Source organism: Oryctolagus cuniculus, chromosome 3, assembly GCF_051225735.1.
Source record: "Oryctolagus cuniculus isolate XC-2025 breed Fujian yellow rabbit chromosome 3, ASM5122573v1, whole genome shotgun sequence".
Lineage (NCBI taxonomy): Eukaryota > Metazoa > Chordata > Mammalia > Lagomorpha > Leporidae > Oryctolagus > Oryctolagus cuniculus.
Window position 1 is genome coordinate 16,862,824 of NC_142869.1, and position 17,168 is coordinate 16,879,991.

The 17,168-nt window shown below is 43.1% G+C and overlaps 1 protein-coding gene and 1 long non-coding RNA gene across 7 annotated transcripts in view; one reads left to right on the plus strand and one right to left on the minus strand.

Moving 5' to 3' along the window:
• SGPP2 (sphingosine-1-phosphate phosphatase 2) overlaps positions 1–17,168 on the minus strand; it is a 148,458-nt gene that overhangs the window by 76,433 nt on the left and 54,857 nt on the right. For all 6 annotated transcript variants that reach the window (XR_016231431.1, XM_089328977.1, XM_089328976.1 and 3 more), the window contains exon 2: positions 13,205–13,363. Coding sequence is in view for 5 of the 6 variants with exons in the window: in XM_089328977.1 (XP_089185103.1) it covers positions 13,205–13,363 (159 nt within the window). In the remaining variant the exon portion in view is untranslated. The remainder of the gene's footprint in view (positions 1–13,204; positions 13,364–17,168) is intronic.
• LOC149127270 (uncharacterized) lies at positions 949–2,429 on the plus strand. Its single transcript, XR_016231168.1, has 3 exons — positions 949–1,088; positions 1,184–1,293; positions 2,074–2,429. It is a non-coding gene; the product is annotated as an uncharacterized LOC149127270 (long non-coding RNA).

The window sequence follows — 17,168 nt, forward strand, 5'->3', positions numbered from 1 at the left end:
TGTGGTGACCTTTCAAGTATTAAGTCAGCTGCAGGAGGAAGGAGGATTCCTTGTGAGGAACCCTTTCCTGGAACACACAGAAGGTGGGAGGGTCATCTTCATGGCTTCTCTTTTCTAGGAGCATAGAGCTCAGGTAAAATTTAACAGGGTCAGGTTTCTTCCTTCTTTTATTATTCAGCCAAGAGACCTTGACATGGTTATCTATGCAGTTCTTCATTTACAAGAGAAAGTGTGGATATCAAAGGGGCAAGTAGTTCAAGATTATCTCTTATATTAGCAAACTCTTTTAGGCTCTGAAAGCAACAGAAACATAGGGTAAGGGAAAGCTGAAGAAAAGCCGCTAAGAAAGAAGGTGATGTCATAACTTCTAGCACAGAGAAAAGGCACAAATTTTCCTTTAAAACTAAAGGAGCCACTGCCTGCAGTGCCAGCATCCCATTTGGGCACTGGTTCAAGTCCCGGCTGCTCCACTTCTGAACCAGCTCCCTGCTAATCCTGGGAAAGCAGTGGAAGATGGCCCAAGGTAGTTGGGCCCCTGCACCCACTTGGGAGACCCAGATGAAGCTCCTGGCTCCTGGCTTTGGCTTGACCTAACCCCAGCCATTGCAGCCATTTGAGGAGTGAACCAGCAGCTGGAAGATCTCTCACGCTCTCTCTTTCCCTCCCTCTGTCTTCCCCTCTCTGTAACTCTGACTTTCAAATAAATACAATCTTTTAAAAAAATACCAAAGGTGGAACAAAAGCTCAGTCTTCAGTAAATGTTTAAATGTCTTGAAATCCTAATTTGCCCAATATGTCTTTGGGTGGCTAGTTTATGCTGTTAGTGAACTCCCGGTAGAGAAAGCCCCATGACAACCTTTTAGACATGAAGGTAACTGTGTATCACCTGCTGGAAGCTGCTGAGTTGCACATGCAGGGCCCACAGCCTAGTTGAGCACAGTGCTTGGGAGTGCATTTATTAAGTGAAAGCACGGCTGCAAGTGGGGGCAGCTGGCAGCTGGTGCATAATATGGAGACCGCACCTGTCACCTCTCAGCTTTCCCTTCTGACTCCGCCATAGCTTCCAAGTCTCTGAACTTTCACAAATGGTACCTTTCTCCCTCTCTACATCTACTTCCCAGTATAGCCTTTGGCTTTGCTTCCCAGCACTCTTCATTTTCTCCAAAAAGATCCTTTATTTCAGGCCCAATGCAGGATGACGGTTGAGAATGAGCTTGAGTGTTATTACTGTCCTGCCCTCAGTTCATCCTGTATAAATGCATTAACGGCTTACAAAACCAGTGTCGGATTCAGGTAAGAATACATTTGGAAGTGCTCTCCCATCTGTGGAGTTGTATGCTTTTCTTAAACAATGACTGGCTTGTGGTTTCTTAGTTCTTTCTGATTTACATGCTCACAACATCACGTTTGTGGATACAGAAATGCTCCAGTACCTATTTCTAGCTTGTTGACAGCTAGCTGTTTTGGCTCTGGAGGTGAAGAGCTGGCACGTGACAATCACAATCACAACATCTTAAGGGGGAAGCACATTCTAGTTTAGGAACGAGATGTTACTCTAGACAATTGTTATTGTCTATTGAAGGAGGCCGTTGATTTGGACCAAGCTCCTAACAGACCAGGCTAATAATCCAAATGGAGTTCCTCACACTAAGGTTCCAGTTACCAAACTAAAACCGAGCTGTTTACAAGACCTTCTGAGAAGTCAGGATGAAACATAAAAATCAAATTTTCCAATCAAGCATATTTCCATGTACATGATAACAATAAAGTCCCCTCTGCTTTAGTTCTTACACAGAGAGGTAACCTGATGTCAACCAATAGCTGTTTTCCCATTGTCTGTCTCCCTGTGCCCACCTTTCAAGGAAAGCAATTTTGAAAAAACCGAACTGCTTTCTGCTTTTTTTCCCCTGTTTTCTGCAGCTTTTCTCCATGTATAAAACCAAGCTCCTTTGCTGTGACGATTAGAATACTTATTCTACTTCACGGAGTGATGCATTACCTACCTCTAGATGGGGTGGGGAGGAAGCCAATTAAGATCATTAAATTAAACTGTTGTTTTTTTGTCTTTGATAGATCTAATGAATTATGTCCATGGTGACAAGACCTCAAAACCAAACACAGCCAAGACCTAAGCTTGATGCATCTACAAAAATACAAGATTCAGAAGATGTTTTGTGATTTGCCTTTAAAGGAGGGCTGCATGCCTGTCTTCTCACTTGTATCAACTGCTAATGTCCAAATACACATAACCTCAGAATTACACATTGCAAAACTGATAAATGTCCGCATGACCTCAAAAGAATATTTCTCACCCCCTGGGTTTTGATTTGGGTGCCCATTCATCTTAGCTTTGAAGATGACTTCAACTGTAAAACCACTGCTCTGCTTACCAAACATTTTCTAAACCTGGGCCCACCCCTCATATGGCTCTTTATATTTTAATTTTAAAGGGGACACTCTAAAGACTCTAGGTGCTTTCATATCCTTTCAAGAAAACCTTAAATTTCTTTTAAATATATTTTCTCATGAATGTAGAAACTCACTCGGAATTAACATATAGAAGAGAGCTAGATGAGATTAACCACATTTAAACACATCTTTTTAGGTAGTTAAGATGTTTTAAATCAAGACAGGCACGTTTTCTGCAATTCAGAGTTTGACAGGGTTTTAATGATTTAATCCTTTCAGTGTTACAGACACACCCTTTTGATTTCCCTCTAGGACAAATAGTCAAACAGTCTTCGTAGATCAGCAGATCAGACTTTTTTTTTTTTTTTTTTTTTTTTTTAAGAGCATGAAAGGTAGTCTTCAACGCACACTCTAAAAGCTGTTTGTAGTACAGATTTAGGTTTAAGTTTCTGGCAAAAGCCTGAAAGAACATTTAGCTTGTTGGGAAAGCATACCCAAGCAAACGAGCCCCCATGCTTTCTTTCAAATCCTATTTACACAGTCAAGATACGATCCTTTCTGGCTACAGCGAAATGGAGACTTTCAGTCCATCACCCTGTGTCCATGTTTCCTAGTTACATATTTTCCCAGTTATGAAGACAAACCCTGAAAATGGTTCAGCTTTACTCAAGAAGCCCTCACAGGCTAGCGGCATGTTACAGGTGCACAATCAAAACTGCAGAGTTAGTACTGGGTGCAGGGCTTCATGTTCTGCTTTGCCAGAAATCTTCTGTTACGCCTAATGAAAGAAATCAACTCTCTTATTTTACTCATTTAGCGTTTGTTTACCAACATGAGTCTGAAAGGAAGCAAGCCTACTGCTGCTCACAGTTTGAGAATTTCCAAGTTAGAATTTTACGGAAAATCTTCAGAATGTCATTCCCTAACCCCCAGAATCAAATTGCTTTGTGTTCAAAAAGCATTTTCAAATTGAACAAAACATTTTCTTTCCCTTCTGATTTCAGTGCCTGGAAGTTCCAGAAGAATTTTAATTCTAAAGAGGACAGAAACAAAACATATTTTTCTTGTTAAATCTGAGCATATGCAATGCAAACAATGAATGTATATATGTGTGTATACATAGACAGGCACACAGGCCTAAACCGAGAGCCAGGCTTGTGTGTTTGATGTTCCCCATCTTGCCTTTGTGCCTGAACTAGGATACCCCTGAACTTTTGTGGATCCCACTGTCCTTCAGCTTGAATTTGCATGACGCAGATCCAGAAGGAGGTTCAGCCGTTCCTCCCTTGGGGCCTTTTTCACAGAGAATTCCTAACTCTTGGTCCCTCTTCCTGACATGGAAGACCACAAGAAAGCTGGAAAGAGGAGTCAACAGTCAAGGTGTGTGTTGGTCCCTAGGGGGAATGTATGGGGCAGATGCATTGCTGAAGTCAGAGCATATGATTAGAAAGGCTGTCCTCAAAGTTGTATCGTCACCAGTAATGATCACAAACTGCTGAAATGGGAAGGGCCCTTTGGTTGTTTTGTTCAATTACAGATGCTCCCACTGAGGCCCAGGGATAACAGCACTGGCCAATTGCTCAAACTGCAGTTGTTGATTTGCAAGTCCTCTCTAACCTTATGTCAAACCTCTTATCACAGGGCAGGATATAAACTGCATCATGTGACTAAACACTGCACAGAACACATAAGTAGATGGAGAAGGTAAAGAACCCTCAAATCAACAAATGAGGTAGGATTTAGGGGACATTTTCTTCTCCTTTTTTTCCCATTTGTTATTAATGTGATTTAATACTTGTAAAATGAAAAGTAAAATGAACTGAACACATTTGTTACATGAAAATCAGACTATACTTAGCAAAACTCAGGGAGAAGTTTAGGGCGGAGCAGGGTTTCCAGGATTCTGGAATCTGACGGCTGCGGGTTCAGATCTCAGCTTGACTCGTCATTTGGTGTTGTCAGCTTGGCTGCCTTCTCATGTCAATTCCTCACCTTTAAAATGAGAATATCGCTAGCAGTGCCTACACTTCACTCAGTGGTGTTTGTAAAGGTCACAGCTTCACACCAGCACATAATAAAGACTCATCCATGACGCCTGTTACTACATGAGAGCCATTACTGCCTTGAACACTGGCATGCGGTCTGTCCCTGTCGGAGGAACAGTGGACCTGTGCCAGCACAGCTGCGTGTGCCTCCCACTTACAGATGTCAGGGCGCCAGTTATTCATAAGCATTTGGACTGTAGCGCCTTCTCATGTATCTGTCAAGACCCCTCGTTCCACCTTGTGGAGGCTGTGATAAGAGCACTTGAGCTAGACTCAGGCCAGCAAGGAGCCCGCTGGGGCTGAGACTGAAGCCTTGGATGCCAGGAGACGGTCAGGATCACTGGGGAGGTGAGAGGCTGGGGAGAGGGCTGGTGGCCCTGCAGCCAGAGCCAGGAAGCCTTGGTTTCCCAGATTAACCCTCTGCTGGCGAGGCCCTTGGCAAACACAGGGCCTCCCAGCCACTGTACAAAAGGGCCTGCCTGGCATTGGAGGCAGCAAGGCTTGGAAGGAGAGGAACGGAGGCTGAGGCTGATCTCCTCTGCACCAGGGATCAGAGGCCACAAAAGGCTCCTGCTGAGGCCCCACCCTCCCTGGGTGGGAGGGACCCCGGGCGATGACAGCTGTCTGGATAATAACAACACCAGGTTTGTCTTGTGGCTCTCGAGCTTTGAGAAAATCCCAGAATAAAGCGCAGCCTCTCCAGCTGTGACCTGATAGAGCCCTGAGCTGATGAAAGCATGTCCGTCCCGTGCCCAGCGCAGGGGACCTGGCCCAGCCCTCAGGCGCCCGAGGAGAGCCACCGAGGAATGTGCGGTCCTTCATCAGTCACCCCAGAGGCTGGACAGCCGTGGCAGGCAGGCGAGATGAAGGTGCCCCAGAGGCAGAAGCCTGGGGAGTGGGAGGCATACCGACAAGAAAAATGCCCAGTCCCCTCCAGGTCAAACCCCCACGTCCTGATGGGGACAAAGGCCCACTTTTTTCCGCACTCCTTCTTTTCCACTTGGCTGCCTTGCAAAATAGGATGCGGAAGTGGGGGCCTGGGCCGCAGAATGACAAACCCACAGGATTAGCAGGCGGCCCTCCCCAGTCCTCAGCTCTGAAACAAAAGGACCAAAGCCCTTCCACCCAGCTAAGGTCCTGGGATGCTCTGGCCTTCCTGGTGAGTGCAAAATCCGGGACAAACAGGGAAGGGAGCCCTCCCAGGGCCCACAGCACACTGCAAGGGGGATGTCTGCAGAATGCAGGACGTGTGACTGCCGTCCACAGAGGGCACTTGCAAATGAGACTGCAATGCCAACTGGAGCTGTTCCAGCGAAACAGGCAAAGCACATTTCTGAGTAGTTGGATTTGTAGGAAAATGTACAGTTTTGCCTTTTGAGGCAGGGTAGAGCAGTAGAGAGGAACAGATGGGGCTTAGAGATAGAAGCGGGTGTGATGACCACTATTCCACTAACTGGCTATGTCCCCTTCAAACCACATATTCTCTTTGGGTTTCAGTTTTCTGATCTGTGAAAACTGGCAAGTATGGGTTCTGATTTGAGTCTCAGCTTCTCCACTTCCAGTCAAGTTTCCTGCTAATGCATTTGGGAAAACAGAAGAGGATGGCCCAAGTCCTTGGGTCTCTGCAGCCATGTGGGAGGCCCAGATGGAGCTCCTGGCTCCTGGCTTCAGCCTGGCCCGGCCCCGGCCATTACAGCCACTTGGGAAGTGAACCAGAGGATGGAAGATCTCTGTCCCCCTATCTTTCCCTCTCCCTCCCTGTAATTTTGCCTTTCAAATAAATAAAGTAAATATTGAAAAGAAAAAAAAGGGGCAGTTGTTTTTGTTTTAAGATTTATTTCACTTATTTGCAAGGCAGAATTACAGAAAGAAGGGAAGACAGAGAAAGAAAGAGGTCTTCCGTCCATTGGTTTATTGAATCCAGGAGCCCAGAACTCCATCTGGGCCTCCCATGGGGGTGCAGGGACCCAAGTACTTGAGCCATCTGCTGCCTTCACAGGCACATTAGCAGGGAACTGGGTCAGAAGTGGAGCAGCCAGGGCTTGAACCAGCGCTGATATGGGATACCAGTGTTGCATGCAGTGGTCAACCCACTACACCACAATGCCAGCCCCAGATGAATTTTGTTAGAGAGAGTTATTAAGAGTTAGAGAGAGTTATTAAGATTTTATTTCCCAGAGCCTATTGATTGGTTCATTCTCTTTCCTGTGATTTCACAAATGAGTGAGAGAGAATGTGGGACAGGACCAATCTGGAAGGGGGGGGGGGGGCTTTGTAAAGACCCTTAAGGCCCGATGAGCCTGTAGTGGGGAGGGCAGGTTTGGCCACAACAAGAGCATTCTCTCTGCAGTGTCTTTCTTGATAGGACATAAGAGCTGGAATAAAGTGAAAGGGAGGGGAGAAGGACTGACTCCACAACAAAACTCTCCATGAAATGTTCAGTTCTTTGCATTATTTTAGCAGATCTAACCTAGTTTCATTCTTAAAGGTATCCAGCTTCCAGGATTCTGCTGTTTTAATTGTATACCTAGCTAAGCTTTAAAAGCAATCCATGATCCACCGGATAAGCTAAATGAAGCATCAGAAGTGATACTCTATTTCAGGCATGGAATGCCAAGACACTGTGGCAAAAAATGACCTAAATGAAAGATCTCTGTGAGATCCCAGCAGAAAGAACGGGCCATCAAAGAAGGAGGTACCTTTCTCTGAAGGGAGGAGAGAACTTCCACTTTGATTATGGCCTTGTCTAAATAAGATCAGAGTGTGTGAACTCAAGAGGCTTCCATAGCCTTGGCAGCTCATGACAAGAACCTCGAGTGATTACTGACGTGATAAAAGTGTCAATTGTTAAATCAACAATAGGAGTCACTGTGCACCTGCTCCCCATGTAGGACCTCTGTCCTTAATGTGTTGTGCTATGTGAATTAATGTTATAACTAGTCTTCAAACAGTACTTTATAATTTGTGTTTCTGTGTAGGTGCAAACTGTTGAAATCTTTAATATATACTAAATTGATCTGTATGTAAAGATAATTAAAAATGAATCTTAATGAAGAATGGGATGGGAGAGGGAGTAGGAGGTGGGATGGTTTGTGGGTGGGAGGGTGGTTATGGGGGGGGAAGAACTGCTATAATCCAGAAGTTGTACTTTTTAAATTTATATTTATTAAATAAAAGTTTTCTATAAAAAAAAAAAAAGAAGTGGTACTCTGGAGAGCAGCAGCACAGTAGAACCCCTATACAGGAGGATAATTCTATTCAATCAGCAGCACTTCCTTAGAGGTGTGGAGCACAGAGAGGAGCAAAGGGGCTGGGAGTGGTAGGGAAGAATGTGCACACATTCTTCAGTTGTCCTCCTAAGACACACACACAGAACAGTTTTGCAGATAATGACAATATAGATAATCAGAGATAATCAGGGATCCAAATCAGGTGATAATCAGAGATCCAAATTTATTTGTTCTCCACATGATTAGAGGTTTAAGGCTTTTTTTTTCTTTAAAAAAAGAAAACCAAAATGCAAACTTTTCCTTATTGTGTTTCAACAGCAAACCAATACAGTCTATATCACAAACCCCCTACAGACATTGACTTAATATTTAACTAAGGCTAAATTACAGATTCTACTTCAGACAGAATGGGCAGAATCCCTGACGCCTAACTCTATTTCATTCACTATGAGTTAGTGAGGGTTATAATCTGGCCATTGTTGACTAGTTTTAAAGACTCATTAATCTCCAGCAAGAACCAACTTAACAATCAGGGTGATCTTTTGAAGTGAACAGTGGTAGTGGTTTAAATGGAGGATTAAGAGATAATCACATTTTATGTCATCTTTCGGCACTAAAACTGACCCCAATCTAGGGGCTGTGAATTACTGGGATGTGACAAGTTTTTTTTTTTTTTTTTTTTCTTACCTCCCTACCTAGGAGATAGCCAGATGGCAGCCTGGCCACATCCATAGTCTATTTTGACAAAGTTCACCTCTTAACCAACTTACGGGACAGTGTTATAAAATAATATCCTAAACTCTATATACTTCACTCTCTAGGCACAATTTAATGTAAATTTTTGGTCTGCTTTGTACTAAGGATATCAGCTAGTTAGCTGCTAAAAATATAATGTAATCAGAATGTGAGAGATGTCAAATAACATCATTTTAGACTGGAGCTCTCCAACATTAGGCTGTCTTGGAAGAATGAAAATGCTCCCCTCCTTCCATCTGAATTTATTCATTTATTTATTTCAAAGGTAGAGTTACAGAGAGCAAGAGACAGAGAGAGACATTTGGTACACACCCCAAATGGCTGCAGTGGCCAAGGCTAGGCCAGCTAGGCCAAACTCCAGGAGCCTGGAATTCCATCTGGGTCTCCCACATGTGTGGCAGGGGCCTCAAATCTTAGGCAGTCCTTTTCCCAGGCACATTAGCAGGGAACTGGAACTGGAGTAGCCGGGACTCAAACTGGCACTCATGTGGGACACTGGCATTGCAGGCAATGGCCTAACCCACTGCTACAAAACACTGGCCCCCCTCTTTTTTATCTACAAAGAAATAAAATAAATAAGTAAATACAAAATTTAAAGCCACTAATTATTAGAAGTGAAATTACCTGTGCCTGAAAACTTATAGAACCAACCAGGGCCTTTAACATAATCACTAATGCCATGAAATATCTGTGAAAAGAGACCAGATATAAAAAAGCAAAATACCATAAGAACAGAGAAAATGAGCCTTCCAAGCCTCAAGGATCGATTGTGGTATCAATATTTACACAGCCATTTTACACAATAGAGAATAACTTGATTTAGCAAACTTGTGAGAGAGACTTTGCTTCATGTTACGAAGCTGAACACTGCACAGTTTCAATGAAATTACCTCTAATCTTTTTAAGAAACAGCAATACAACTTGCAGTGTTTTACTTAATGCAGAAGTAGAGTCCAGACTGGTTAATTACTGTTCCATGAAGAGCCGCTCTCTGAGGCAGCCTCTCTAGCCCCTCTGTGAGCATCCTATCAGAGCCCTGTTCACAGACTTTTCTGTCTAAGACTCTTTCTAGCCCAAGAGACAGGGTGACAAGCTTTGATGTGGGAAAGAAGGAGAAAGAATGATTTGATTGATGTCTTTCAGCTAATTTAACTAAAGCTCTGCTAAGTGTGCCAGGATAAATTCCCTCCGACTTGTCAGGAAAGGTAGTAGAGTATCGGGCTCATCAATACTATGAGGGCAGAAGTAAAACACAATGAAAACAAATAGCAAGGAAAGTCCCAGTCTTAACAACTTAAAGCACATTTATAAAGGATGTTCTTCCTACCACTTAGGATTGGGGCCGTTGTGGCCATTTGGGGAGTACACCAATGGACAGAAGACTTTTCTCTCTGTCTCTCCCTCTCACCGTCTGTAACTCTACCTCTCAAATAAATAAATAAAATCTTAAAAAAAAAAAAAAAAAACACCAGGAGAGCCTCTCTGGCACAGGGGCCACAATCAAACCTACTCTGCCACTTCTTCCACTGTGATCCTAGGTAAGTTACTTAAGCAACCCATAAAACAGGCTGATAATGACCACTTCTCAGGACTGCTGGCAGCTTTCACCAGGTCAAGAATCTAAAGCCTGTTGCAGTCAATGAGGTGCCTGCTAAGCACTCCTTATGAGATATTGATTATTATAATTGGATGCAATACTATCTAGATCTATAAAATGATACCAACGTATTGTTATGAAGTACAAATATACTAATGAAAACAGATGCCAATGAAAGCAATAAAAGATGTATAATGGAGAGGAGAACAATTATGAAGGTGAAAAATAGCAGTTACTACAACCATAAATTCTGCTAAGCTACTTCAGACCACGTGAGTCACCTCTACCGTAATACATAATATTCAAATACAATAAAACCAGCTGAGTCTTCACCCAATGACAGCTGCCAAATGAATATAACATTTAACAAGACAAGAGGCTTGGCACTCTTGAATTCAGCTGCCGTCAAACTACTTTGGGATGAGCTAAGGTATTTAAAGTTGCAAGACTTCAAGCTCTGACCTGGATGTAATTAACATTCTTTAATCCTCATTTAGGGATATCCCTTACATGAAAAAAGTCCCCTCAGTGGGAAGCTGATTGCCCTGGCTGGCCTGAGATAACCTCTTGGTGCTTGAATTCTCTCTCCCTGCGAATCTACCACCACCAGGAATTTCCCTTCCATTCATCCACCTTCAACACTGGAGCAAAACCACGCATCTCTCCATTCTCTCTGAAACCCAACATACAGTTCGTTCCTTGCCAACACATAAACACACACCTCCACCTCGCCACAACCGCATCATTTGGAATGGCGTCATTCTTTCCACCAGGAACTGGCAAAAATGGGCACTGTGCCTTGCCCCGCCCATGCCGCCCTTACAGATACAGCTGACCACACAGAACTGCACGCATGCTCTGTGGACCAGGCAGGGAACCCAACTTAAAATATCAAATGATGGATTACCAAGGCTTGGGACAAACCACACATTCAAGGTTACTCTTTTCTTTCTCAGGCCAAGATTTTATTTGCTCACTCTCTGGTCAAAGAATTGTTATTCTATCTCAAACAGGCACTGTGAACTCTTTGAAATGAGGAATCTGAAGCATCAAATAACAATCAATACTGGCAATCAGAGAATTCCTTAGCCTCAGCCTCCCATCAGGACTGAAAGTTTCCACCCTCAGTGGGGAGACCATTGTCCCTGAGCTGACTATACACATTACAGGATATTCCCGGGTTATTAAAAGAACTTAGCATCATCTTCCCCACTTAACCAACATAAACTGTTGGGATATTTAACATAAATACATATCTCAGAAAATAAATTGCAGGGTTAAAGAAATTCAAGCACCATGGGTTTTATACAGGTTTCCAAATCTCAAGAATGGAGGGGATGTGTCCCACTCCCCCTTTCCTGCCCCACCCCAGGTTCCCACAGATCCTGAAGCAGATTTCACAAAAGCAAAGAGACAATTTAGGATTTGCCAGATGCTTGTGACTTTGCAGATTCTTGGGTTGTACTTTGAGTCAGGAGCTATATTTCAGAAGAAGGCCAGGTGGGACACAGGCACGGGGAAAGGAAAGAGTACTTTGTAGTTTCAGAAGAGGATGAAAGAGTCAGGAAGAATATGGGGTCAAATAATCCTAACTAAAACTTTAGTTCTTTTGACTAGAGGCTTCAAACCAAGTCTCCTATATTTGAACTTCAAGGATTCTTTGTTCAGTTGACATATAATATTTTTGAAATGTAAGCCTACATTGAAAAACTAGGAGATCTTGTATGAAAAATGAGATTTGGCAATCCTGGTCCTATTCCCCCTCCTCTCCTCCTGCAGCCTTCATTGGCAGAGGAGAGCGGGAGCTGCTCTGTAGTGCCCCCATTTGGCCACAAGGAGAATGATTAATGGGGACACCCCACCCACCCACTCAGGAGGGGTTTCACTACTCTCATCTGCCCCTGAGGACACTGGCGTTTATGGTCCTTGATCAAGTCCACTCTAATAAATGAGAAGAATAAAGTCCACCATGGGGAGGTCAATTGCTTAAGATTACACAGCTTTTCTTTCACACCCAGACAAGTGTTTCTGGACTCTTATATTTAGGGCAGAATCTTGAGTCACAGAACAGTCTCAGAACTGCTTGGGTCATGAATAAAGTTAAATGAAGGGATCTCAAGCTAAACAGCAGAAAAGGGTTCCACCTGACCACCTGGAGCTGCCACTGGGTTTTCGTGAATTTGCAGCTGCCCCACTATACTGAGTTCCTCAAGGACAATGCCCAGTCTCTCATTATTTTAGTCTATCAAATACTGCTTGGATTTGTAAGTCAACAGCTTCTAATTTTAGATTTTGATCAAATTTTACTAAAAAGGTTCTCTTGGCCATAGGATGACTAGTTCACAGTAACCCAGAGGTTGAAGGCTCCAAGCAAATAAGTGATAAGGTGATGGGAATGCTAAATTACCTATCTGATCAACACATATTATATACATATTATATTGAAATATAACCCTGTACCCCATAAATACATATAGTTATTATCAGTTATTTAAAAAGAAAAGAAAAAAGAGAAATGGGCCTCTTGGGAGGATATACTGTATACCCCTGCATGGGTTCTGAGCAAGGAGCTTTCTCCTCTGCTCATTACATCCCCTCTCTTCTAGTTTTCTTCACACATGGGAAGGAATACTTCAAGGGACATGAAATCACAGTTTCTACAAAGCAAGTTGCATTTGTAGCTTTTAAGTTTTTTCAAAGTAAATCAGGCAACAAATTCAGCTCTTAGTAGTTTTTAAAAAGCACATATGTGCGGGCCGGCTCCGTGGCTCAACAGGCTAATCCTCCACCTTGTGGCGTCGGCACCCCGGGTTCTAGTCCCGGTCAGGGTGCTGTATTCTGTCCCAGTTGCCCCGCTTCCAGACCAGCTCTCTGCTATGGCCCAGAGTGCAGTGGAGGATGGCCCAAGTACTTGGGCCCTGCACCCCATGGGAGACCAGGAGAAGCACCTGGCTCCTGCCTTCGGATCAGTGCGGTGTGGCGGCTGTGGCCATTGGAGGGTGAACCAACGGCAAAGGAAGATCTTTCTCTCTGTCTCTCTCTCTCACTGTCCACTCTGCCTGTCAAAAAAAATTTTTAAAAAGGCACATATGTGCAAAGTACTTGAGTAACAAAGCAGGTAATTGTCTTAGAAGAGGCAGTGGATAATAAGTAATGGTGACACTTACCACCCATATCATGACCAGCCTTCTGGATAAATATGGGTCAATATTCCAGTGAGTGAATGGAAGGAATGTGATGTAGAACACTTCTTGACCCAACGCAGCAGAAAATCTGAACAGGTAATAGTAGAAATAATTCTTCACAACATATTCCTGCACATAAGCCTGAAAGACAAAGTTGGGAGATTGATGAGTTCATTCACACTGAGGGGCAAGTTCTAGAAACTCCTGCCTCAAACTCATACAACTTGATTGCCAAGGTTGAACATCTGTCAAACCCAATGTTTTGACATAAAAACAGATCACATTAGTTCTTTGCAAAATTAAATATTATCAAAAACAGAAATATCAGAAGACACAAAAAGTCAAAGATTTTTTTCTTCTTTGGACAGAAGGCTAGAAACTTTAGGGAGGTTGTCATGGTTTCAATATGATTTGCTTCTGAACTCATACAGGACTTTTTTTTAATAATATACATTTTCTTTTTAAAATTTAAATTTATTTTGTAAAGAATACAAATTTCATAAGTACAACTTTAGGGATAGAATTATTCTTCCCACCATACCCACCCTCCCATCCACACTCCCATCCCTCCTCCTCCTCCCTCTCCCCCTGCCAGTCTCATTCTCCATTAAGATTCATTTTCAATTAACTTTGTACATAGAAGACCAACTCTATACTAAGTAAAGATTTCAACAATTTGCACACACACACACACACACAGTTTGAGAACTAGTTTTACAGTTACCTCTCATAATACAACTCATTGAGGACAGAGGTCCTGCATGGGGAGGTAGTGCACAGTGACTCCTGTTGTCAATTTAATAATTAACACTCTTAATGGATAACATCAGTGACCACCTGAGGCTTTTGACATGCGCTGCCTAGGTTATGGAAGTCTTTTGAGTCTACATACTCTGTGAGTATTTGGACAAGGCCATAAGCAAAGTGGAAGTATTCTCCTCCCTTTAGAGAAAAGTACATTCTTCTTTGATGGCCACTTCTTTCTGCTAGGGTCTCACTCACAGAGATCTTTCATGTAGAACATTTTTTGCCACAGTGTCTTGGCTTTTCATGCCATATAGGACTTTAAACCCCCTCAAATCATAAGTGAATGGTGCTAAGAAGGTGGAAATTAAATCTAATTATGGTGTTTGAAGGTGGAGCCTCTTGAGAAGGAGAACAAATCAGGTTGGGTCAATAGTGTAGATCTCCTATGATTACATGCTGGTGGCTTTATAAGAGACCACACAGACATAGAAAGATATGCACACACTCCGTGTTTCTAGTCATGTGACACCCCATGCTTCTTTGGGATTCTGTCAGCAAGAACACCATCATCAGAGGGAAACCAATGGAGTCAGTGATCTTAGACTGTGAGCCTCCAGAAGTGTAAGCCAAAGTAAACTTTTTCTATTTGTAAAGTGAGTTACCTCAGGTATTTTGTTATAGTAACAAAAAGTCAACTCATAAAGTAAACTCTATAAGGGCACTTGTGTGGGTCTCTGACTGCAGTGGGCAGAACAATGACCCCCACAAAGATTTTCATTCCCTAATTCCTAGAACCCATAAATCAATTAACTTATGTATTAAAAGGAACTTTAGATATAATTAAATTAATGATCAGGGCTGGCGCCATGGCACAGTGGGTTAATCCTCCGCCTGCAATGCTGGCGTCCCATGTGGGTGCTGGTTCTAGTCCCGGATGCTCCTCTTCCCTTCCAGCTCTCCACTACGGCCTGGGATGGCAGCGGGAGATGGCCCAAGTACTTGGGCCCCTGCACCCACGTGGGAGACCAGGAGGAAGCGTCTGGCTCCTGGCTTTGAATCGGTGTAGCTCCTGCCTTTGCGGCTATTTGGGGAGTGAACCAACGGAAGGAAGACCTTTCTCTCTGTCTCTTTCTCTCACTGTCTATAACTCTACCTCTCAAATAAATAAATAAAATCTTTTTTAAAAAAATTAATGATCTTCAGATGGAGAGATTATCCTGGATTATCTGGGCAAACTGTATATAATCACAAGGCTTCTTTTTTAAAAAAAAATGGAAAGAGGCCAAAATATCAGAGTCAGAGAGTGATTTGAAGAGGCTTTGAAGATGGGGTAAGGGGCCACAAATCAAGGACTACAGGTCCTTCAGAAGCTGGAAAAATCAAGCAAGCATTCCTGAGGATACAGAAAGAACACAGTCTTGTTTACACTTGCATTTAGTCAATATGATCTATTATTTTTTGTGTTTTTTTTTCAAAGATTTATTTTGAAAGTCAGAGTTACACACACACACACAGAGAGAGAGAGAGAGATGTTACATCTACTGGGTCAATCCCCCAGATGGCCACAACAACCAGGGCTGGGCCAGGCCAAAGCCAGAAACCAAGAGCTTCATCTGAGTCTTCCATATGGATGGCAGGGCCTCAAACACTTGGGTCACCTTCTGCTGCTTTTCCCAGGTCATTAGCAGGAAGCTGGATCTGAAGTGGAATAGCCAACACATGATCCAGCACCATACTGGATGCCAGTATGGTAGATGCTTCAACTTCACCCACTATACCGCACACTGGCCCCAGTATGACCCATTTTGGTTTTCTGACTTCCAGAGCTGTAAGAGAACAAATCTGTACTGCTTTAAACCATGAAGTTTGTGATAATTTGTTAAGGCAGCAAAGAATAATCAAAGCCAAATCTTTAGGAAAAAAAAAAACCTTCTCCTCTAAATGTCTTTAGTTCATATCTTAAATGGAACTAACAGTCAATCCACCAAAGTGATGGTGTGAAAAGCACATAGAGCAAGTGCAGACAACTCCTGTTAAAATGCATAAAACACTGTATCTAGTGCACACGGGTCCCTCCAAAGTGCTCTCCCGTCTTCTACGATGCTCTCCCCCCCTTATCCTGGAAATGGGCAGGAAAAACAAAAGTTAAGGACATTAAAACAGAAATAGGCAATCTCTTTAAAAAGTAGACATCCTTATAGTTTGGTATATTAGTAATAAAAATCAAAATGTTGTCACCATTAAAAGAATCTAAAAAGTATAATACTCTTTCAGGTAGTCATAAACTTTAGAAATAAAGCAAACTAAAACACCAACACTGAAAATGGGGAGGAAAAGGGCCCCTTTGTAAAGGCTCTTATAAGTCTGGATTTTTATTTGTTCTTTTTTTTTTATAAATATGTATTTATTTATTTGAAAGTGTTAGAGAGAGAAGGAGAGGCAGTGTCAGAGAGGGAGAGAGAAGTCTTCCATCTGCTGGTTCACTCCCCAATTGGCTGCAACAGCTGGAGCTGCACCGATCTGAAGCCAGGAGCTTCTTCCTGGTCTCCCATGTGAGTGCAGGGCCCAAGGACTTGGGCCATCCTCCACTGCTTTCCCAGGCCATAGCAGAGAGCTGGATCGGAAGTGGAGCAGCCGAGATACAAACCGGCGTCCATATGGGACAATTGTGGACTCAAAAGGCTTTACCCGTTAACACCACAGCGCTGGCCCCTTTTTGTTTGTTCTATACAAAGACTGAGGTCTTTGAATCCTGAGGGAATTCAAAGAACAAATTAATATGTACTTAGTGTGCAAATGTTCACCTCGCGCCTGTCATGTCCAGCACCTGTGCTGTGTGGTTAAAACATTCAGAAGAGCCAGGAGCTCTTATCTATGGGCAATACATTTATAAAGGACCAATATTGTGTTTGAGGCTTTGAAAAAAGCCAAATGTACTTTGTGTACTTACTAAACTTAAATTAAAAAAATGTATTAATTTGAGAGGCAGAGGAGAGAGAGAGAGAGCAAGAGAGAGAAATGGATTTCCCATTGGCTAGCTCACTCCCCAAATGACCACAACAGCCAAGACTGGGCCAGGCTGAAGTCAAGAACTAGAACTCAATCCAGAGCTCTCCTGTGGGTGGCAGGCACCCAACTACTTGAGCCATCACTGCTGCCTCTCAGAATATACATTAGCAAGAAGCCTGAGGCAGCAGCA